At 52.3% G+C, this 24,060-nt stretch overlaps 1 protein-coding gene across 1 annotated transcript in view; it reads right to left on the reverse strand.

Annotated features, from left to right (window-relative positions):
• Nucleotides 1-379: 379 nt before the first annotated feature.
• P2RX3 (purinergic receptor P2X, ligand gated ion channel, 3) overlaps nucleotides 380-24,060 on the reverse strand; it is a 29,078-nt gene continuing 5,397 nt past the window's right edge. The window contains exons 2-12 of the mRNA XM_012643951.1: nucleotides 21,250-21,385; nucleotides 20,735-20,806; nucleotides 20,495-20,558; nucleotides 19,689-19,782; nucleotides 19,267-19,344; nucleotides 18,508-18,649; nucleotides 17,832-17,968; nucleotides 1,991-2,084; nucleotides 1,654-1,719; nucleotides 944-1,021; nucleotides 380-566 (exon numbers count right to left, since the gene is read on the reverse strand). Of these exons, the coding sequence (XP_012499405.1) occupies nucleotides 453-566; nucleotides 944-1,021; nucleotides 1,654-1,719; nucleotides 1,991-2,084; nucleotides 17,832-17,968; nucleotides 18,508-18,649; nucleotides 19,267-19,344; nucleotides 19,689-19,782; nucleotides 20,495-20,558; nucleotides 20,735-20,806; nucleotides 21,250-21,385 (1,075 nt within the window). The 3' untranslated portion in view covers nucleotides 380-452. The remainder of the gene's footprint in view (nucleotides 567-943; nucleotides 1,022-1,653; nucleotides 1,720-1,990; nucleotides 2,085-17,831; nucleotides 17,969-18,507; nucleotides 18,650-19,266; nucleotides 19,345-19,688; nucleotides 19,783-20,494; nucleotides 20,559-20,734; nucleotides 20,807-21,249; nucleotides 21,386-24,060) is intronic.

Below are 24,060 nucleotides of genomic sequence, written 5' to 3' on the forward strand. Positions count from 1 at the left end.
GCTTTGTGGCCTGGGGAAAATGACTCAGTGTCTCTGAGCCTTGGTTTATCTTCAAAGCAAGGAAAACTAATATCTACCTTATAGGATTATTCTAAGGATTAAATGAGATAATGTATGCGAAAGTGCCTGGCACTTGGTAGGCCCTCGTGGCCATTTGTCCTAACAATATTCTCTCTACTCTTTGGAAAGGGGATGACTCAGGTGCTACTGCCCTGGGGTCCTGGGAAGCAGACAGGGGGAGGCAAGGGGTGAAGGTGAGATTGGGGTCTTAGCAGGAAGCCCTCCTTGTCTACCAGAGAAAGGGAGGCCCGGATGCCTGAGTCCCAGCTGCGGCCTCATGGGGCGAGTGGCAGAAATGACAGCCCCTCTTCCCCCCCACCCCCTTGCTCAGCTGGGGTCCCCTGTGGGAGGCCTGGAGCCCAAGGGTGAGTGTGGGGCCCTGGGAAGAGGCCCTAGTGGCCTATGGAGTATGCCCCCGAGTCTGTGGACTGCTTTTCCTCCGTGGTCTGGTCGCTGGGGTACGCTGGGTTGGTCAAGGCGGCAACTTTCAGCATCGTCTCATTCACCTGCAGGCAGAGGGTCCTCCTATGTGCCCCCACGTGACAGACTCAGCAGTGAGGGCCCCTGGCCTGGTCACTGAGGCAGCTAGAGCAAGTCTGTGTGACCCCAAGACTCTTTCCATGTAGCCCAAGGGGAAACAGAAACCCGAGTCATCCCACAGCTGGAAACGGAGAGGGGACGATGGAGGAGGGGGATGTTGGCAGTGATGACCCGCAGAGTCCCCAAGATTCTCTTCAGAGCCCACTCTTGCCCAAACTCTCTCTTGTGTGGACCCGAAATAGTCACTGAGGCCCAATGAACTCCCCTTCAGAAGATCGCAAAAGGGGAGCCCCTGAGAGTCCCCCGGGGCCCAGTGCCACTCCCTGCCCTGTCCCCAACTCACCTCCTCAAACTTCTTGGCTTTGTACTGGTCGGCCCCCTTGAGGAAGTTGAGCAGGATGATGTCACAGAGCACCGTCCCCTGGAGGAGGAGAGGCAGGGCAGGCTCAGAGGGTGCCCTGGAGTGGGTAGGAGCAGGGTGGCAGGAAGCGGTGGGCTCAGGCAGCCCCTGAGCTGCCCAGACTGTGCAGACAGCAGGCCAGGGTGGGAGGCGCGTCCTCCAGAGGGTGACCGACGGATGTTTCCTCTTAGAAAAATGCCCAGGGGCTTTGCAGGGTGTCTTCCTGGCCTGCCTTCCCCGCTCCTGGGGTCGTCCCCAGACCACAAAAAGCAGAGAGAAGACTCGGTGGGAGGAGCAGGACTAGGGGGTAGAAGTCCCTGGGAGTGGGCTATGTCCCCACCCAGCATGCGGGCTCTGCTCCTCATTAAGGCATCTCCGGTCTGAGGCAACCCTGGAGTCTCTTCCCCCACCTTCACGGTGAGAAACGGCAACTGTGTAACAGGTGGGGCCTCCTGAGACCGGGAAGGCGCTTCCGGAGGTAACGAGCGCTCCGTGACTGGAGACAGTCCAGCCAGGGCCCACGCAGCAGGGGCGAGCCGAAGGAGCTGCCGCACCTGGCAAGAGGGGGGCTTGCCCCAGTCACTGCCCCGCCCACCCGTGCCCGGCTGGGCCCCACACCTGGCCTCCTGTCAGCCTGCAGGGGCTGCACTCACCACTCCCACGGAAGTGAAGGCCGCCACGGAGCTGATGATGGTGGGGATGATGTTGAACTTGCCAGCCTGTGTGTACAAAGACCAAGGCGCGTGGGCAGAGGGTGGAGGTGGGGCTTGTGGCTGAACCTGGAGCCAGAAGGGTTCTCGGTGGATCAGCAGGGCCCACCCCTTCACGGCGCAGTGAGGGTACGGGAGAGCGACCAACTGAGGGTGTCGAAGCTGGTCAGTGGCAGACCCCTGCCCCTGGCGGAGCCTTTTCAGGGCCCGTGAGCTGGTCCGGGCCGCCTCCCCTGTCCACCTGCCCTGGCCACCCCATCTGCCTGGCCCCCGGACTCACGTTTCCGTACACCAGCACGTCGAAGCGGATGCCAAAAGCCTTCAGGAGCGTGCGGTACTCGCTGCCGTTCTCCATCTTGTAGTACTTGGCAAACCTGGAGGCCAGAGGCGAAGGTGGGTCTCACCGTGGGCTCCTGTCTCTCCGGCCTGAACCTTCTGGCTCCCTCACCTACCGAGCAACCCTTACCGATGGTTTGTGAGACACCTGCCACGGTCCTCCCTGTGTGGTGAGCTGACCCTCTGCACCGGCATCATCTTGGGGGCTTGTTAAAAAAGCAGATTCCTGGGCCCGACCTCAAACCCATAGAATCAACATGTCTGTGGTGGAGCCCCAGACTCTGCCTTTTAAGTAATTTCCCTAAATGATTCTGGTGCGTACAAAAGTTTGAGCTATGGCTGGACTCCAAGCTTCTTCAGTTCTATCCGCGTGGGTCTCCTTCTCTGCCACTTACCGGCTGTGCAACCCCGGGCCAGTTACTTAACCTCTCTGGGACTCAATTTCCTCATTTGTGAGTGGGAATGATACAAAAGTCTTGCTTCGTAGGGTTGCCATGAGAATTGAGTGAAACTACATGCGTCAGGGGTTTAGAACAGGGCCTGGAACATAGTGAGCACTCAGGGAATATTCGCTGATGCTGCCTGTTGTTATGGCTAAAGAAATTATGTTTACATTTATAGATAGTTTTTTTTTTTTTTCTCATTTTTGAGACAGAGTCTCACTGTGTTGCCTGGGCTAGAGTGCCGTGGCGTCATCCTAGCTCACAGCAACCTCAAACTCCTGGGCTCAAGCGATCCTTCTGCCTGGGTAGCTGGGACTACAGGCATGTGCCACCATGCCCGGCTAATTTTTTCTATGTATTTTTAGTTGTCCGATTAATTTCTTTCTATTTTTAGTAGAGACGGGGTCTCGCTCTTGCTCAGGCTGGTTTCGAACTCCTGAGCTCAAACAATCCGCCCGCCTCGGCCTCCCAGAGAGCTAGGATTACAGGCGTGAGCCACCGCGCCCGGCCCTTATAGATAGTTTTAAAAAGTGCTTTCAGACACCTCATCTCCTTTCACCTGTGCAACAAACCTATGGGATAGTGCCATGGCTTGAATGTCCCCTCCAAAATTCATGTTGAAACTTAATCCCCTTGTGGCGGTATTGAGAGGCGGGGCCTTTAAGAGGTGATTGGATCGTGAGGGCTCCGCCCTCATGAGTGGATTAATCCATTCATGGATTCATGGATTAATGGGCTATCTTGGGAGGGGAACTGGTGGCTGCCTAAGAAGAGGAAAGAGACCCGAGCTAGCACATTAGCATGCTCGGCCCCCGTGCCTTGTGATACCCTGTGCCACCTCGAGACTCTGCAGAGAGCCCCCACAGTCAAGAAGACTCACCAGATTCAGCTCCTCAACCTTGGTCTTCTCAACCTCCATAATGGTAAGAAATAAATTTTTACAAATTATCCAGATTCAGCCATTCTATTATGAACAGAAAACAGACTGAAACAGATGGGCATGTGCTGCTCTGTTTTTCGAATGAGGCTCCAAAGGGGTTAGGTGGCTTGTCCAGGAATTCCCAGCTGGCAAGACCCAGTGCTAGAGTCGCCCAAGTTCAAGACTTTGACCCCTACACCTACTGTGCCTTAGCTGCTGGGCACCGTGTACTATGCTGGGGACTTAGGAGAACGATCAGAGGCGGGGGTTCAACACAAAGAGGTGAGTGTTCATACCTATGGTGGGGAAGAGATTCACCTGTCGCTTTGAGCTATTAAGTGCTGGACTTGGGATTCGAACTGCATCAGTTTTTGGCTTCTAAAGCCAGTGCACATTCCCCTGTGTGGCTCTGCCCATCACAGGCAAAACTCTAACATTAGCCAAGTGTAATCTCTCTGGGCTATGGTCCCACAGCTGCAAAACAGGCTCTTGAAGCCAGTATCCTTGGAAAGTGGTGAGGATTGAGTGAGATGCTGAGAGTCAAAGGGCCCGGAAAGCTCTTCACAGTCTGGAGTCAACATCGCTCTTATCTGGTGCGTCCCTTTCAGTGTTTCCCGTCCCCACAGGTTCCCAGTTTCCCAGGCCTCTCCCAGCAGGGGTCTGGAAACTCATTCCCTCAGTGTTCAATGATTGATGTGATACTCCTCCCAGAGATATCAGCATTTGAAACTGCACACCAGGGAGAAGGGGACGCTCAGCCCAGGCGCATCAACAATAGAGGGATTACAGGTGCGGAAGGAGGAAAATTTATGATGGGGAGGGGTCACCTTAAGTCATAAAACATCGGCCACTATCTGCTCTTGCCGCCATCTGGTTGTGGGGAACTTTGGAGTCAGGCAGAAATGAGCCTAAATCCTGGCTGCACCTGGCTAGCAGCTTGGCCTTTTGTGTTACTTAGCCCTTAGACAGGGTGTCGGTGTCCACATCTATAAAAATGGGTGTGCTCATGCGCCCCTCGCTGGTCTGTTGGGGAGAGGCGTAAAGCACTTGCTGAGACCAGCCCTTCTAGCCAGGCGCCATGGAGATTCTTTTGTTAGATGTTCTGTCTGCTTACACACCCATTCTCTGCCCCTTCTCTGCCCGGCACTGGGCCCTAGGAGTCTGTTCCGCAGAGACTAATTCCACCAAGCTCCCTGCCCTCCGTTCCCAGGTGGGTTCAGGCGGTGGGAGCTCCTGTCGGGAGATCAGAGGGTGGGCGGCAAAAAAAGGTACAGGGTGTTTTTAGTCGGCTGAGCCTCTACCAGTGGCTTAGCGCTGCAGGTTCTGGGAACTGCTCCCCACCCCCCTTGCCCCTGCCAGTCTAGGTGACAGCAGGTGGCCCACTTTGCCAGCTCTGAGGTCCTTCACCAGCCTTGTTGGTGCCCTTTACCATGAGTGCACCTTTGTGCACAGTCCCTTCATTCAGTCACCCGTTTTGAGGCCACCCACTGTTTCCTCTCAGGAAAACCACCCTTACCACCCCCATTTTACAGAGCAGGAAGCTCAGGCCTAGAGAGCTTTATCTGGGTCAGGAAGGAGCACGGGGGAACAGGTGGCACATCTCCTGTCTCTGCCTGTGTGTGGGCAGGGCCAGAGCTTGTGTGCCTGAGTGATGCACCTGTTGCCTGAGCAAGGCTGAAAACTACTCAGGGAGAAAAAGGTTTCCGGGAGAGCCTGACCCGGGAAGGTGTTTGCCCACACACTCTGCCACTGAAGGGAGAGGCAGGGAGGCAAGAGGATCTTCTCAAGAGAGAGTACGGCCCAAAGTCGACATGAGAGTGGCCTCAGGAAGGGGCCTGAGAGAAGTGCAACCACCTACGTGGAAGGAGGCTTGGAGGTCAGGGAAAGACGGGAGGGGCCCACGGGGCCCACCCATCCTTAAAACTATGGTCAGTTACGGTCTGGGTGGAGGGGGAAGAGAGCTTCACGACAAGGCAAAACAGAATGGATTCGAGTCGCAGCAGCAGGAGAACAGCAGGACAGACACCAGAAAGGATGCCATATCTACAATGATGATGAGGTCCAAGAACATAATTCTCCAAGAGGCCTTTCAGAATATTGTAAAGAAATCTAGGAAAGAAGTGTCTGGAATGGGCAGAAGGCTCCAGGAAGTCCTGACTGTGGCATTCAGGTTGGGCTGAGGGTAAGTACAGACCATCACCTCTCCACACCCACTGTTTATAGAGCCCCAGAAATGACGCAGATCCCTTGATACAAGCATCTCCATCAATCTCATGAAGACTGCACTGCTGGTGACCCGTGTTACAGGTGAGGAGACAGATGAGAAGGCAACTTGCCTGAACCAGGCTTCCGACCCATGCTGATGCCTCCAGTCCATGCTCGTGGCCCCTGAGCTGTCCTGCCTCTGCGCTCTAGGTGGCTGGTAAGCACGGGGCAGCCCTTGTGCAAGATCTCAAAGCCCTTCTAAATTCTGCGTTCTGTCTCACACCGCTGAAGAATTCAAGGCCCTTGTCTCAGAGATGTGGCAACTGCTGCCCATGGGGACTGAGCAGGGGTGAAAAGGTGGGTCGCAGATGTTTGGGCAGGGCGGAGGCTGGGCCTGTGGTCCTGAAGTCTTCATTGCCGGCCTAAGGCTGTAACCATGAAAACCGCTCTGACATCGACTCTGAGAACAAAAAGTCGCATCCCAGGCACCGCCGTTCAAAGCAAGGGCTGGCTAAATTTATCCTGGGAAGGAATGTGAAAGGAACAGGGAGAAAAATCAAAGCGGACTTGGTTTTTCTCCAGCACCTGCCTTCCAAGAGGCAATAAGCATGGTAAGATCATTATCTCACCAACCACCCACCCTGTGAGGAGGCTTGGCAGGGACGGGTTCTCTTCCCGGGTGGAGGGAGGAGGAACAGAGCTCAAGGAGGGCAGCCTGCAGACAGGGGAATGAACCGGGAGCCCCAACTTCTGCACTCCAGTGTGGTCGGTGGGGATCACAGAATCTGGCCTACTCCTGCGGCAGAGATGGCTCAGTGGTCACCAGGGTCTGGGTTATCTCCTCTCTTTGTAGGTGATTGGACCACGTTTCGCAGGCCTTTCCATCTAGCTGGGGCCCCATGACTATTCCTGCCAATGAAATGGGAATGGAAGTGAGGTTTGTTACGTCTGTGCTGAGGTGGTTTAGAGCAGTGTGCCGTCCACATCCTCCCTGTCCTCACCTGATGGCCAGTTGCTCAGGAGCCAGGGGAGGACTCTGAGGCCCTAGGGTAGACTGAGTCAAGATGGCAGGAGCCCAGATCTCTGAATGCGTGGAGCTCCCCACCCCCACTGGCCCACAGTGCACTGAGCCAGGAGCAAGAAATACATCTTTGTGTTAAGCCACTGAGCTGAGGGGTTTGTTTGTTACAGCAATTAGCAACACTAACCCTGATTGTTACAAATTCCCATGACTTCATAGCTGGGAAGATTGAGGCTCGGGAAGGAGAAAAAATTTGCCAAAGGACAAAGAATGACTTGAAGCTGGGGAGTTACTCGGGATTAGACAGAGACAGGGCAAGTTCCCATGATGCTACATCCTAGGAATAAGCCCTCTAAGATGGCCCTAGGGGAGCTGGGTGTGGCACGATGGCTGTCTGTCGTGAATTAGCTTCTTGACCCTGTGCAAGGCACTCCACCTCTCTGAGCTTTTTACCTCCACTAAGAATGGGAGGAGAAAGGGCCAGGAGGAGGACGAGTTGAGAGGGTGCCCATATATCGTAAGTGCTTAAAACATATCTGTTTTCTTTCTTATCCTAGCCTAGCATCAGGATAAAATGAAATAATTTCTACATTTACTTTAAAGAGTTTATACTCTTTTGACTCCCGAGGATAATCAGCGATGACAACAGCCACCATATATTGAGCGCTCACTCTGTGCCCGGCATTGTGCTAAGTGCTTTACACTCATTAGCTCGTTTAATGCTCACAGCCAGCCATGAAATTAAGTTCTACTGTGATTCCCATTTCAAAGCCGAGGAGTCAGGATCAGGGAGGTTAAGCTGCCTGTCTGAGGTCACAAAACTAACCGTGAGTGAAGCCGGGATTCAGACCCAGGCAGTCAGCTGCAGAGCCCACACCCTTAGCCAGCATTCAAGATTATTCTTTCTGTTGCCTGATTTCTGTTAGGTCCTGACTAATTTCTTTCTGTTCTCTAGCTGGGGGTCCCTTTGGCATTTGCTAGGTAGGACTTGACAGCCAGAGAGCCATTGACTGAGAGTAGAACAGGAAGCACAGAAGAGCCACGCAGTGTAGGGAGGACCCCCGGCCTCCCCATCTGAAAAGGGGGAGGGCTGAGCTATTCCTTGATTTCTCCCAAGTCCTCTGATTCTTACCAGATAGCTTTGGTTTTCTTGGCTGGGAAACGGGGTTGGTGAGAATGACACCACCATGGGATACCTTGGTCACTCTCAACCTGGCCCAGGCCACCTGCCTCATCTGCAGGTCCCACCACACACTCAAGTTCCAGTCTCAGCTGACTACCTCTATTTCCTGAACACACTCCACAGACACAGACCTCTATGCTTCTGCCAACTGCTCCCCTCTACTCCCCTTTTCCACCTTGCAAACTCCTATTCATCCGTTAGGGCCCCACTCAGATGGCCTCTCATTCTTTCAGGATTCAACAGATATTCAGGGCACACCCACTCTGTGCCGGACGCTGTGCTAGGCACGGCCGATACGTTGTTGGGCTTGGCTCTCATCAGAGGGAGAGAAATACGCATTAATCCACAATCCCATGCATAGCTAACATCGGACATAAGGAAGGGCTGGAGGAGAGGAGCACTGCTCTGTGGGCCCAGTTAGGCTGGGGTCAGGAAAGGCTTCGTGTGAGAGTGACGCTAAAGTTGCCACTTGGAGGAGGGTGAGGTTAAAAGGCAAGAAAGGCAGAGGCAAGAGCAGCTTTCCCGGCTGAGGGAACTGCAGGCCCTCTCCTGGGGAAGGACATAGTGTTTCTGAAGAAGTTGAAAGAGGGCCAGTGGGCTGGAGGGGAGGGACTAATGGGAGTGGAGTGGCTGTGTCCCCACACCCCAGCTGCTAGAGCCAACTGTGTGTGTCTCTTCCCAATTCCACGTTTAGTGACTTCACGTTTGTAGTCTGAAATTGGCCATGGTGGTGTTCACACCACCGGAAATTGGTAAACACTACAAAGCAGGGTTTTGTTTTCTTTTCCTCCAGAGAGCTGGTTTACCAGCTGAGCTGGGAAAGCGCCTGGGCTTTCCTGTCTCCACTCGGATTCAGGCCTCCACTACAGTGTCTGCCACACGGACCGTAGTTACAATTTGGACTATGGACTAGAAGCCGTATCTCACCGTCTCTGTTTGCCCAAAGGCCCAGTGACCACAGTGAGGGGTGAGCAGACGCCTGCTGGAAGAATGAATTTCTGACGTTCTGGACATCTCAAAGATCGAGCTTAGTAATGCTGTCCTCAGGGTTCCGTCCTGCTGACTTTGACTTCTCCAAATTCTCCCAATTCTGCAGGCAGAGCTAGTGTAAGGTGGTAACTATAGGTAACTATAGGTAACTATAGAAACTAACTATAGTTTCTCTACCAAACAGAAAACATTTAGATACAGCAGCTGGCTACGCGGAAAAGTAGGTGCTTTTGGTGGGAGCCAGGCCCTGTACCGAGGAAATGGGGGAAGAGGAGGGAAATAATATATGTGGAGCACTCACTCCTGCTAAGCACTAGGCTACAGGATTCCACACCCATTATTTCATTTAGGCCTCAAAACAAACAACAGCGCAAAGGGGTCGCTGGGGGCTTAGGGACTTTGAAATGAGACAGTCCTGCCTTTGCCACCTCAATTCATTTATATGGCCGTGGGCAAATTTACCTCTCTGGGTCTCAGTTTCCCTATCTGTAAAATGGAGATAATAGCAATAGATGTAGGGTTATTGAGGGGATTAAATGAGCTACTGGATGTGGAGGCTGAGCACAGTACCTGGCACACAGCTTTTAATTAGTATTATCGATTGGTCATCAGGCAACACAGTCTTAACTTTACAGGCTGGAGAAAAGTATAGCAGTGCTCAGGCTACTGGGCGTGCAGGGCACAGCTGCGGTCTGAACTTGGGCCGCTTGAATCCAAAGCACCTGCCTACCCCTGCTGCTTCCCTAAGAAAACACCTCAGCTGTGGAGGGAAGCACAGCGTGGCTGTGACTATGAGGACGCCATAAGGATCAGACGAGAGAACAGAGCCAGGACGCCTGCTAGAGCTGAGGTGGGGAAGGGGAAAGAAGCCCCCAGGGCATAGTCAGGGCCGGGGTTGTCAGGGCCAGGCGCTTGTCTGATGGCCCAGCTGGAAGGGCCACTTGAGCTGGAAGGGCACTGGAAGGAAAGTGGGGATGGTTACCTGGGGGGCGGCCTACTCTGTACGTGCCCGTAGACCCCATCTCTGGTCTCGGGAGTCCTGCAGGCTCTCCCTTACTCCGGTTTCTGGGGGGTTGGTCTGCAGGGTACCAGAGGGCAGGAAGGAGAGAGGTGGGGGTTATGATCCTGCTCACTGCCTCCCTGCTTTGCCCTGGTTTTGCCATGGCCGTGTCACTCTGACAAGACCAGGCTCCCATTCCCCCTACGGTGGCTGCGGGCCTGGGGTGGTAGCAGCTTCCCACTTTGTTCCTGCCTGAGTGCCTCGGCTTCCATGTTGGTTCCTGTTGTGTAAGTTTCTTCACAAACCCTAACTCAATGTTCTTTCCCGCTGGGACCTTCACTGACACATCTGTAGCCAGACAGGACACCCCCAACACAGGCCCAAATTGAATAATTCTGAGGCCTAACAGTGCTGAGACTTTTGCTGTGAGTGCCTGTGCTTCCTTGTGCCATTAGCAGCAATAGATAAAGAATTAGTAACTACAAACATCAATTACCGTAATAAATCATTTGTCAGACGTGCTTCTGCGGGGCAGGGCTGAAGCTCCATTCCAGCGTGAGAGGTCTATAAATAATAGTGAACGCTTCAGCAGCCCGCGTTCCCAAAGCGCTTCCCCAGACACCCACACACACGGATTCAGACTTGTGGAGCTTGAAGGGGTTTTAGAGATTACTACGTTTAACGAGCCCATTTTACGGAGGAGGAAATTGAGGCCCACAGAGGGGGTGAGAATTGCCTCATCTTGATTATCCTTGGCTTGCCGCAGCACAAAATATTTTTTTGTATAAACATTTTTGTTATTCAGGTTCAGGTTTGTCATTTCCACTAAATTAAAACTCCCTGGATCCTGGGAACTGGTCTGGTTCATCTCTGTATCAGCCACAAAGCCCAGCACATGACATAAACTGGGAGTTGGAAGAGATGTGGAAAGTTCTCCCCACGTTGTCCATGAGGGGCTTCCCTGCTGATGCCCGAATACCTCCGGTGCAAGGAAACTCACTACCTGCCAGAGGGGCCCAGGTGTAGCTTCGGCTATCTCCAACCGTTAGAAGAGCTTCCCCACGCTGAGCTGACATTCGCAGCAGTCAGTAAGTGTTTGCTGAATGGAGAAGGGTTTTCATCACGACGTACAAATCCCCTGGAAGCTGTCACTGTTTAGAAATGATCCATCCTCGGATAGAGTGGTGGAAATTCCTTCCTAAAGCAGGGACACGTAACTGTTGCAGCAGCAGGAAAAACAGCAACAAACGTGCGGGAGCCTGGTTCGACTTGCAAGGGAAAACTTGGGCCTGGAATTCGGGTTTCTTAGTAAAAGGAGGTGGTGTTCTCAGCAAAGCTTTGCCTGGTGAAAAGTAAATTCGCCAGCTGAAATACACTTTTACAGTTGATTTCGTGCTGATAGGAAAATATCTCCTGGCAGACTCTTTGCATCAGGGTGGGGCAACATCTTAGAGCAGGCTGGAACTCCTCCCCTTACAGAAGGCCCAAAGCCATGCTTATCTACTCAGATTCCAGGAAACTAATCTACCTCGAAGGCAGACATTTAAAAATGGTTTGATCTTTTAAAAATTGTATTACTATTAATTTATCTTTAATTAATGAGGTGGGGAAAGATCAACAGACGTGGAGCCACAAGATGTACCTGAGAGCCAGGTGACTAGCTGTCTGCTCCTGGAAGTGATCTTCTTGGCCTCAGTTTCCTCATCTGCAAAGTGGGTGTTACCCTATTGGTCCTACCAGGATACATGTGGTTGCAAGCACAGGCTTTGGAGCCAGGCTGCTAGGGTTTGAATTCCTGCTCCAGCAGTAGGAGCTGTGTGGCCCTGGGCAGGTCAGTGAAACCCCTGAGCCTCAGCTTTCCAGCTACAAAATGCTCTCTCTTCAGGATCGACGAGATACTCCACACAGAGCACTCGCCAAGTCCCTGGCTCATTGGTAAATGCTCAATGGATGTTAGCTAAGGTTTTGTCCCAATAATACTGGTTGTTGTGAGGATCGGGTAGACGTGAACGTCATAAAGGGCTGTGTAAATCCAGGATGGCTCTCATCGCCTCACCTCCCGCTGAAACCTAACAAAGGTGAAGAAGCAAATGGATCATGAGAATTCAAGCGAATGCATCCCCCGTGGAAGAGAGCCTTCAAGTGTTTCTGTGGAAATGATGGTGACGGCTGCTTTTAACACATATTCTACGGCTTTTGGAAGGAGAAAAATCCAGATTGTGGAGAGAGTGATCAAAGCCAAGGGTGTACTTCGATTCTGTCTCTGTCAATTGGCCTAAGATCTTGCTGATCCACACGTTTCTGCATGGAAGCGGAACAGGCGCCAAATCTTAGAGCTTCATGAAAGCTGCTGTGGGTATATTTCCAACATGAGACGATCACTAGAAACACCTACTGCACCAGGAACATCTAGCAGCTGAACAAGTGTTTTTTTGTCCCAGACACCAAGAGAGGAAATCCAAAACTGTGTTGCCTTTTAGTAGCAAAGCTGTCTTAGAAACTCTCAGTGTGGAAACAAGAAATCAGGCATTGCTAAATGCACTGTTTCGCTTCTCTCCCATCAATCACTCCAGCAATCGCCACCGGGTATATCTCTTACAGCTTTTTTTTTTGCAAGCCCTGTGATGGCGGAAGGTGTGCTAAGAGCAATGGATATAGATCAAGTCCCTGGGTTTGCGTCCTGATGTGCCTCTTAATTAGGCTGTATGATCTCAGGCATCTCAAGATCTTTCTGAGCCTACCTTTGGGGTGGGTGATGAGCTGTGGGCTCAAAATAGTTGTGGGCCAGGCACAGTGGTTCATGCCTATAATCCCAGCATGTTGGGAGGCCAAGGTGGGAGGACTGCTTGAGGCCTGGAGTTTTGAGACCAGCCTGGGCAACATAGTAAGTAAGACCCTATCTCTAACAAAAAATTAAAAAATTAGCTAGGTGTGGTGGCATGCACCTGTAGCCCCAGCTACATGGGAGGCTGAGGCAGGAGGATGGCTTGAGGCCAGGAGTTCAAGGCTTCAGTGAGCTATGATCGCTGCACCACCCCAGCCTGGGTGACAGAGCAAGTCCCCATCTCTTAAAAGAAACAAAAAATAGGGCTTTGCAAACTTAACTCCAGGGCTCTTAATCTGAGGTCCAGGGATAGGCTTTCAGAGGTCCTCATAGTCCTGGAATTTTATGCTGCATAAATGTAAACACATAGAAAAAGACTGGAAGGAAACTCACTAAACTGCCCCAGATGTTACTTTCCTGCAAGGGGAGCAGGCCTGGAGGACTGAAGGGCAGTTCCCATGTCATTATTCTGTGTATGTCAGTATGGCTTGGATTTATCACTCTGAGAATGCATTTATATCTTATCTGTAGAAATACAAAGTATCCTTTAAAAAAAAAAGAAATTGCCTGCAAAATTGCTCATGTATGTGAAAACATGCATTTTTCTTGGGCAATGCTCCATGATTTATTCAGGGGAAGAAAGGGGTTGGAGACCTCTGAAATTAATCAAGGGCTGTGATTTCACAAATGAAAGTTGTTAGCACTTGTCCCGGACAACTCCGCAGGTGCCACTTGGATCCTCACTCCTCCCTTCCTCATCCACCCTGGGCTGCCTCAGTGGGCTGCTTTGCCTCAGCTCTGGCTTCTGGTGGGGCTTGGCTGGGTCACAGCCACCCCTCAGGCTGCCCTCTGCTCACAGCTCTGTCTGTCTCCAGGTTCCAGTGATGGCCTCCTCCCCTCGCCGCTTCAGACCAATGTCCTGTCACTGTTGCCGGCAGGGCACTCTCCTATGTGGTTTCCGTACGCTCTGCCCACACCTTTGAAACAGTCCCTTCAGTAAACTTGCCTCAAATTACCCAGTTTGAACGTGCCATCTGTCTCCTGCTGGGACCCTGATGGATTCAGTATTTTTAATCTGTCATTGCACCATCAGTGCCTATACGCTCACACATTCACTCACACACACACTCACATACTGACACGCTCACTCTCGGCCTCACACATGCACCCCCTGACAAACACACCCACTCTCTCACTCACACGTGCACACACACACTCACAACACTGCCTGCCTGGAGAATATAGTGCTCTGGTTAAAATCCTGCTCTGGTGAACCAAGGGTCCACCTGGGCCACAGGAACCTGGCCCTCTAGCTGGGGGCGCAGAGCCCCTTGTCTGAGATTCCGGGTGCTGCTGGCGGTGTCTTTCGCCTGCGCACCATTGAATTGGTGACTCTTACCAGGTCTTATTTTTAGAAATGCTACACTTTGTCCACTACAAATCCAGATGACCCCACCGACTGCACTCTCAATGAGGCTTCATAAAAGAGGCTTCATAAAAACACTAAAATGGGCCGGGCCCAGTGGCTCACGCCTGTAATCCTAGCACTCTGGGAGGCTGAGGCGGGCGGATTGTTTGAGCTCAGGAGTTCGAGACCAGCCTGAGCAAGAGCGAGACCCCGTCTCTACCAAAAAAAATAGGAAGAAATTAGCTGAACAACTAAAAAATATATAGAAAAAATTAGCCAGGCATGGTGGTGCATGCCTGTAGTCCCAGCTACTCGGGAGGCTGAGGCAGGAGGATCGCTTGAGCCCAGGAGTTTGAGGTTGCTGTGAGCTAGGCTGATGCCACGGCACTCTAGCCAGGGCAACAGAGTGAGACTCTGTCTCAAAAAAAAAAAAAAAAAAGTACTAAAATGGCCCATGGAATCTTTTAGCCATGCAGGATAGACAAAGGAGTGAAAATAAAATTTCTGTACCCAACTTCAGGTAGGAGAAGAGCAGAAACCTTTAGGGGGTCACACAAATGCAGATCAACATAGATGGACGGCACTGAGTACACGAGGTAGGAGTTGAAGGGAGACACAGGTTGGCTCCATGTGAGGCCGCCTTTCGAATGACTGGAGCCATCCGATGATGGACAGGCCACCTTGTCTGGGGCTGTGTCACAGAGACATGATGTAGGAGTTGGGATCCAGTGACCTCTAAGGCTACTCTAAGATGCACCCGTGACCTTGGACAAGCTCCCCTTTGGAGCTTCTGCTTCCTCATCTGTAAAATGACCACCTCAGTCTAGGTGTCTCCAAGGCCTCTTCAACAGCTACAAATTCTAGAAATCTCGGATTCTGCAGGCAAAGAGCTGTGCAAAGAAGGGGAGGGGGGTGGCATTTGCAAAGGAGCTGTAGAAGTAATTAGTGATGGAAATGTGAATCTCTAGCTGCCTCTGGATGTCTGAGTTTGCAGATTAAAACAAGGCCAAATCTTGGCTGAATAATTCCTTTTCCTCCAGAGCAACCACATTGAAAAGTCTGGCCTCTGTTGGAGAGAGACGCAAATGAATTTGGGAGACAAAAGGCCGGGCTATGAATTATGCCTCCAGCATCTGCTAGTCTTTTGCTCTCCCTGGAACTCAGATTCTTTGTTTTTAAGCAGGGATGAGAGTATCAATCACACAGGCATGTTTTTCTGAAGATTTACAAGTGCAAATGTCCCTAGCCTTCCTGGCTGGGTGGAGATCACCCAGGAAAATATGTTTGCATCCAGGCTCCTACACTTACTCTCTCTGTGACTTTGAGAACCTTATTCAACTCTGTGAGCCTCCGTTTTCTCATCTGTAAAGTAGGAGCATTAGAGCACCTATTATGTAGAGTGGGTATGGAATAATGAGCCAAAGCACACAAAACGCTTTGCACATGGGGCAACCAGCATCATTCCTACTGATAAGCGGTTTTGCGAGATTTTAAAGAACAGCATACATTTAACCGTATCATAGAAACCATACGGTGGCCTGCACTGAACCTGGCTTTGTGACCTTTTGTCTCTTATTCAAGGACTCAGAAATGTGGCCTTGCAGCCTTCCACACGTGGGCTCTTAGCTAAGCCTTGGGTGTCTGTGTGGTGTCAGTGGCTTGAAAGCAGCATGAGGGTGGTGGGGGCATCCAGGTGGAGGGGCGTGAGGGGGCTTGGCCAGAGCCCTCTGCTTGCCACGGATATCAGATGTTTTTGTTGGGCCCTCTGGAAACTCTTAAATCACAAGGGTCCGATTAAGCAGCTTTGTCCCTTTCTACTCTGGCCTGGAGGGCTTTGGGGAGGAGATCAGCTACCTGGGGTCCAAAGAGGGGCCCACACCTTTCAGATGGCTTCCCTTAGGCCTCTGGGAATTATGCTGGCAGGGTCCTTAGAGACTCTCTGTCCTGTCTCCCCAAATACAACCCAAGCTGATCGAGGACTAGGTCCTTGCATGTCCTGCTGTGCCCAGGTGGGGAGGGAGGGAAGGCAGCCGTAGCACAATACACTGGAGATAAAGAACTCCAAACCAATTCTTCTAGATGCTGTACTAAAACTGTATGACGCCAGTAGTTTGGGGTCTTCACAGTAGTTACATTTTTCACAAGTGTTCCTGCCAAATGAGTTATTTGGAGGACTGAAGAATTCCCAACGGCCAGAGGGAAGTTATGAAGATGAAAACTTGCATTTGAGATCATGAGAATTTTATTAATATGTTACTATTTTAAGCCACCATACAAATATCCTTTGTATTGATCTCAGTGTGATGCACTGACTGAATAAATATGCCAATTTCTGCCGGGGAGCCAAACAGTATTTTTAACCTACTTTAAAATATGTGTTGTTTCCTCTAATTTTTTTTAAAGTTTGGAGTTGATTATGAAAGCACTTTCAATTTTTAAAAATTCTTCTTTCCAGAGAATATACATATTTTTTTTTAACTATTAAATACGAAGCTTAATGGGGTGGGTGATTTTTTTCTTAAAGCTAGAAATTAAGGTAAAAAAGGGTGAAATGACTTTTTTTGGCTTATGTATGCCATTATATTGGAGAATACCACTACAACAAAGGACATCTGAGTAACAAATTCCTTGAATATATAAGTGAAAATATGTGTATATTCTTACGCATACTTTTTTCCCTGATCACTGCCCATTTATTCTATTTATCCTGTTTAGTGCACAACACTGTGTACTTAATCAGGGCCCTGCCAGAAACTTCAGGATCTTCAAATAGTAAGAGAAATCCACAACGTACACATGTATTGAAACATCACATTGCACCCTATAAATATATACAATTATTACTTGTCAATTAAAAATAAAATATAACTTTAAAAAAGGTAATGTTGACCTTGTCCATGCTTTGAGAATTGCTGACCTAAGATAACCAAATATGGTCCCTAGCAATAGTAGACAATCCGTGAGTGTTTAATGGATGAGTCAATAAATGAATGACAGAGAAAAAACATGAAGAGAAACACAAAACAGAGAGCTGAAGTTTTCATGAATTAGCTAGTAGGACCCTCCAGGTCACAGCCATGCTATCACCATTTCACAGGTGGGGAAATTAGGATGGGAGAAGGCCAAGGCCTTGCTCAAAAGCTTTCAGCTGCTTCCAAATAGTTTGTTCCCTGCTTTCTCTCTTTCCCTTTCTTCAAAATGGAAAAAACCCCCAAAGATCCCTTAAGTCTCAAAGCCACTGGGATATTATAAAGACTGGTTTGACTTCTTGTTTCGAAAGGCATTGAAGAAGAACTAATAACAGTTAGAATTGCTATGTGTGACTCATGAAAGTTCCGATAATGGACAGAAATACCAAATTGCCATCTAGTAAAATGATAACCAGTTATCACCCTTTTTTGGTGGAATGAGGAACCTTAGAAAATTCAGCCACTGGACAGGAAAGGAGCTGTCTGGGAGTTACTGAGGCACGTCACGGTTTCAGGGCCAGAGCTACGAAGAATCACAGAACCCCAACACTCCGAGACACCTTGGCCATCTGGTCTAACTACTGACCTGGCGCAGGAACCCTTGGCATGAACCCTCCAGGGAAGGGAGCCATTGTCTTCCAGGACACCCACCCATCACTACGTGGCTGTTAGAAAGTCCTTCCAGATTTTGAGTCAAAACCTGATGGCTGGGTTAAGGGGTGGGGATGTGGGGCCTTCTGTTCCCAAACACATTGCTGCTGGAGATGAAGTTCTTTAGAACAGCCCTTCCCTTCTCTGAGGTCCCAGGAGACCAGGGGATTACCTGAAGTTGTAGCCTGGGGAGATGCTGCTCTTCTCAGAAACGCCATCGAGCCGCGTGAAGGAGTATCTGGGGATGCACTGGTCCCAGGCCTTGTCCAAGTCGCACACCCAGCCGATCTTAATGCCCAGAACTCCGCCCTGAAGAAAGGGGCCAGATATGAGCTCTCCCCTAGCCCTCTGACCCCCCGTACGTGGCCGGGGTGGGAGTGAGGGTTTATGAGAAACGATTTCTTTCCATTCCCTAGGTGGAATGAGGCAGGGAGAACAAACAGTGGCTTGTCACGCGTTGCTCAGTAAAGAAGTGCCGCAGCTGGGGCCAGAACCCTGGAGCCTCTGGATCCTACTCTAGAATGTCAGTCCCAAGCTACACTTTCCCACCGTGTGGCCCTTTCCAGAGATCTAAGGTCTCTCTCCGAGGCGAAGTGTGGAGACGGGAATGGGAAACTGAGGCTTGGGGGAAGTGGGTGAGGGGAGGCAAGACCGCTCAGGGCAGGGGTGGACACGAGGGACGTGGGCACAGAGCCAGCTGCAGGCCCCGTGCTTCCACCAAGCGAGGCTCTCTTGAGGCAGCTCCTTGCCAGTCCCCCAGGAGGCCCTCCCCAGCTTGGGGTTTGGGGTGGGGGGCCGAGTCTGGCGGAGGGCTGAACTTCCCGGTTAGGGTGGCGCTAGGTCCTCACCGTGCGGGCCAGTTTGGCAAAATCTTGCCCCGCAAATTTGACCACGTCCCCCACCCGCAAGATGGGGCAGAAGGGGGCCTTGTCAGGGTGGAAGCGGCACGTCTTCATGTCCCTGGCTGTCAGGTTGGGAAGGAGGTTGCCCCTGGGGAGGAAGACAGGAGAGGGGCAAGGCCACGTTAATGTGAGGGGGCGGGGCCGCCTCCCTCCCCTCTTTCCCTGCATGTTTTTGTCCCGCCCATCACCCTCTGCCCATATGAGGGGTATGCGTGTCCCTGACGGATCTCCCCTAGCCACAGGCTGCGGTTCCAGGAGGGCAGGAGTCACTGCTGAGGACTCCACGCACTTCTGCAGGGCCTGGCACTGCGCTCTGCACAGGGCCGATGCCCACCGAGTAGCTGGGGAGTGAATGAGTGATGCGGGGGCTGGCCTGAGAAGGGTTATCCACACGTGGGCTTCGTGTAGGGAATAAGATGGAACCAGCCCCTCTGCGGCCGCTGGACCTTTGAAGGCATCTGTGACCCAGGGCCCGCCCCTGCCCCAAGCGAAACTCCCACTTGGGTTCTGAGCCCCCGGCAGGGAGGCTGGCCAAGAACCTGGCCCCAAAGTCCACCTGCTACTCAGGGGTCGAGGCCCACTGGGAGGTTGGGACTGGGAGCCCCAGGGCGGTGGGTGGGTGGGGCATTTGCCCTCTCCGGAGGTGGGGGTGGGACTGGGGTGGGGCGCCTGCATCTCTGCTTTAGGGAGGGAGCGAGGACTCACTTCTCAAAGTTGAAGAGGGGGAAACGGATGCTGTTCTTGATGAAAATAGTGAAGTTCTCGGCTTCCATCATGATGGGCCTGTGGGCAACAGGAGGCCTTTAGCTCCTCCGGATGAAGGGAGGGAAACAGGAGGCTTTTCCCCAGGGGCCACCTCTCCTGGCAGACTCCTCTCAAAGGGAGACCCCCGAAGATAAAGGGCCCTCTGAGAGCTGGTACCCCGAGGGGCCAGAGGGAAGGGAGGGGCAGGCAAGATGGGCTGCAGAAGTGGTGCTCTGAGGCCACGCCCCGACCCCAGCAAGGGACAGCACTGGGGGAGCCACAGGCCTCCCCAAGCTCAGAGATGCGCAGACACGCAGGCTCCCACACCGGCCGAGGGGAGCAGGGTAGGGTCCTCCGTCCTCCCACCTGGCTCAGGGCCTTACATTTCCACCGTGTCCACCTCGGTGGGGCACCAGCCCCGGATCTCACAGGTCCGGAGCGCAGAGCTGTAGTTCACGCAGCGGCCAGTAAGGATCCCTGAAAGGGGGAGCCACAGCTGCTGGGGGCCACCTGCCCTCTGCCGCTCCCTTCCCCCACCCCTCATCAGGGAACCTCCCCCCGCTTGCAACCCCCCTCCCAGGGACCCTGGCAGGTGGAGGGAAAGGACAGGCAGGGAGAGGAGAGCCGACCTCTCTCCCTCTCCTTCCAAGCCCCGGCCCCAGCCGAAGGGAGGTGACTGCCCTCTGTTCTCATGCCCCAGCCACCCCGGATCCTGGCGTCCTTGCTCTTCCTTCCTTGCCTCTGAGCCTGTGCTGCAGCTGTTCGTTCTGCCTGGAATGCCCTTTCTGAAGCCCCCTCTATCCTGCCAAATCCTACTCATCTTCAGGGCCCATCCCAGATGTCATCTCAAGGAAGCCTTTTGGTGCCACCCACCCAGAACCGATCTTTCTCCCTCTCCCGGCCCCACAGTCCTTTGTATCAATATCTCCTGGACAGCACAGTGCCCCTGTCTGTCACCACCATCCCTAGACTGGGAACTCCTCTGGGGGTGGGGACCATGCCACCTTCATACACCCCACTGGGTGTGGCACCCAGCGAGCATCTGTAAATGCCTGCAGAATTATCTGGAACAGGCTGATTCTCACTCTCTCTCTTAGGGTGGTCTCTCCTCCATGGAGGGGGAGGTTTCTGCCCCCAGGTCCCACTAAGACTTTGGGGTTGTGAGGAGTGGGGAAGGGGCTGCACTCACCCCCACCTGGGAAGCGCTCCGGCCCGCACTGGCTGTCTGACACGCAGCGGTATTTCTCCTCGCTCTGTGGGCACACAGGTCTGCAGGTTGGTGAAGGACCCTGGCCTGGCCTGGCTCCCGCAACAGGCAGCCTCCGGAGGGTGGCTTCCGGGGCACAGGTCCAAGGCCCCTTCCTGCCCTCAGGCCCGCCAGGGTTCTCTGCCTGAATATGCTTCCCCCAACCTTCCTCCCTCCCCTCACCTCTGGGCAGAATCCTTGCATCTGGTTTTCAGTAACGATCATCTTGGTGATGATGACAAAGACAGAGGTGCCCTTGGAAGAAGAAGGGAGAGAAAAAAATGCAACAGTCCCAACCTGTGAGGCAGGAACTATTATCATCTCCACTCTACAAGTGAGGAAACTGAGGCTTGGGTTAAGTGATTTGGCCAAGGCCACGGGGCCACTAAAGGGCAGAGCTGGTATCCACAGCAGGCTCTTTCCAACCACGGCACGGTCCCCTTGCCCCATTGTGTGTTGTCCTTGACCGCAGCGGAAGTTGTGGCAGAGCCTGGAGAGGCTCCCAACTTTCCTGACGCCCGGGATCGCAGGCCCAAGTCCCCCCGCTGTCTCCCTGCTGCTGGGAGAGGTTCTCTGGATCACTGAGCCAGGGGTTCTGGTTTGTGAGTCCCGTCTGCACTCTCCTTGCCCTGCTGCCTCCCCTCCAACCCACCCTGCGTGTGGGCACCCATGTGTCTCCCTGGGGCAGGGGACCATACCTGGGGTGGGGTCACATAATCCGACACATCCATGACTCTGTTGGCATAGAGGCCAAAGCCCTTCACCTTGGTTACCACCGAGGACTCAATGGCTGAATCCCGCACCTGGTATGCCTTCTCGTGCAAGAAAACCCACCTGGGGCAGGAGAACAGAGATGAAGAGAAAGAGAGAAGAGTCCATTAGACCCAGCAGGCAGAGGCCGAGAGAGGTGTCCTTCCTGCTAACACTAGGACGCGCCTGGCAGGCTGTGCCTGCAGGGGGATGGCCCTTGCTGGCGGCCTGGGACCTAGACTGAGCCCTTGGTTGGCTTCGAGTACAGTGTTTCTCCACCTTCCCCCCATTGCCGCCCCCCCTTGTGCCTTTTTAGACTCCCGCCAATTGTTCTCCCCTCCATGAAACCTTAATGTCACAGGTATCTGTTTATGTAATGTATGCATATTTGTGCTTCATGCATAAGAAGAGTGAGAACCAATTTTCACCCCGTTCAGGGCCATATGGCCCTGTTGAGGATGCATGGGTTAAAGTCATTCCCTGCCAGCTGGAGGCCACCTTTGTGGCAGGCATCAGAGACAAAGAGAGAGAGAGGGAGAGAGAGAGAGAAGGGCCGAGAATCCTAGGCTTCCAGTCCTGTGCATCTCAGCTTTGTTCACGGCTGTATCCTAAGGGCCCAACACACAGTAGATGTTCAGTAAACACATCAATCTGCCAGGCACACCCTGCCTTTGGGAGCTGGGTGCTTGGCAGAATCTCCATCTGTCCAAATGTCAGCTGAAAAGGACACAGGAGGAAGGGAGTGGCAGTGACTGAGTCTTTACCTGGCAGGTAAATGAAACTGGGTTGGGGGTTGGGTGGGGACAGCCCTATATCTTATTCCTTGGATCGTGCTGCCACCCAGTGGCCATTTACCTGTACTGCTGCCTCCCTGAAGCTTCAAGCTATTATGTCAGTGGTCCCTAAGCTTTTTGGCACCAGGGACCGCGTTCATGCAAGACAGTTTTTCCACGGGATGGGGGAGAGGGGGAGGTGGTTTTGGGATGATTCAAGCGCATTACATTTATGGTGCAGTCAAACCTCTCTGCTAATGATAATCGGTATTTGCAGCTGTTCCTCAGCGCTAGCATCACCGCCTCAGCTCCACCTCAGATCATCAGGCATTAGATTCTCATCAGGAGCGCACAACCTAGATTCCCCGCATGTGCAGTTTACAGTAGGGTTCGAGCTCCTTTGAGCATCTCATGCTGCTGCTGCTCTGACAGGAGGCGGAGCTTATGCGGTGCTGTGAGTGATGGGGAGCAAGTGGCTGTAAGTACAGGTGAAGCTTCCCCACCTGCAGCTCACCTCCTGCTGTGTGGCCCAGTTCCTAACAGGCCCATGCTGGTCAACAGCCCAGGGGCTGGGGACCACAGCATTATGGGACCACGTGGATGGGGCAGGGACTCCTTCCCTTCTATCCCCACCTGCCTCCTCAGACTCTCCCAGCCTTCCCTGGCAGCCAGAAAGACCCGCGACACTCACTGACAACACTGCTTTCCTCTGCACTTCTGTCAGGTGCCTGCCTTTCCATTTCCATCGAGCCCCGAGGCTCAAGCCACGCTCAGCGTCACTTAACACTGCACTCACAGCCCTCCGCACGGCTCCGTTTACTCCCGATGGCACACTGGGCGGTAGCTGCTGTTACCGTCCCCATTCTACAGATGAGAAAACCTTACTGAATACATTTGGAAAATGCTGTGCGATACCCACCCCCTTTTGGAGAGAAACATACAATATCAACAAATACATCTGCTAAATTTCTTTAACCTCATCGTTTCCAATCTTATTTGGTCTTAGAAACCAGGTCAGGTTTTGGAGAAGTGCCAACGACATCTCATAGAAACGAGGAGAGAGCGCTTTTGGAAATGCTGGGTTAGGGTCATTGTCTGCATCTCACCAGGGTGGTACAAAGTTGGAAAACCACATCAGAGAAAGGGGAGTGCAAGGGACTTGAGACTGTGTAGCCCAGAGAAGACGAAGCTGCGGGAGTTCAAGGCTGAGAAGCTGCACAGCAGCACTTGGGCTGACCCGAGGACTTTGTAAGGAGGTGGGTGAGGACCTCAAGCCCGGACCAAGCCGGCTGCTGTGGGAGATGGTGAGCGCCGCGTGCCTGGGAAGACTCCGGGACAGCCTGACGCTCACCGTCCGGGTGTGCCGAGAGAGGGCTCCTTCCTCCGGTGGAGGCTGGCTTGGATGACCTCCAGGTCTCCTACTGTTGGAAGATGCCAAGGGGAGCACCTCCCAGGACATGCTGGGGTCACAGTCACTTGTAGGTTGGATGCCACCATCATGTTTACTGCAAACACAAGCTGATGTTTGCAAGTGGCTCCTTGTTCAGTTTCTAGTTGGACGGTTTGGAGTTAGCCACATAATGGGGCTTCCCTCATTCACTTGAATTTTTTTTCCTCCATATTTAAATTTAAATTTTTATTTTGATAAGTAAATAATATTTACTATTGACAAGTAATAATTATATATATATTTATGGGGTACACTGTGAATGTTTTGATATATGTAAACATTGTAGAATGATTATATCAAGCTAATTCATGTATTCATCACCTCACATATTTATCACTTTTTTTCTTTTAACTTTTTGTAGAGATGGGGTCTCGCTATGTTGCTCAGGCTGGTCTTGAACTCTGGGCCTCAAGCAATCCTCCTGCCTCGGCCTCCCAAAGCACTGGGTTTACAGGCGTGAGCCACTGTGCCCGGCTTATCATTTCTGGTAGTGTCACTTGCTTGAATAATGAATGCTTGCTTTCCTGAGTGGGAGA

Source organism: Propithecus coquereli, unplaced genomic scaffold (assembly GCF_000956105.1).
Source record: "Propithecus coquereli isolate 6110/MARCELLA unplaced genomic scaffold, Pcoq_1.0 Scaffold202, whole genome shotgun sequence".
Lineage (NCBI taxonomy): Eukaryota > Metazoa > Chordata > Mammalia > Primates > Indriidae > Propithecus > Propithecus coquereli.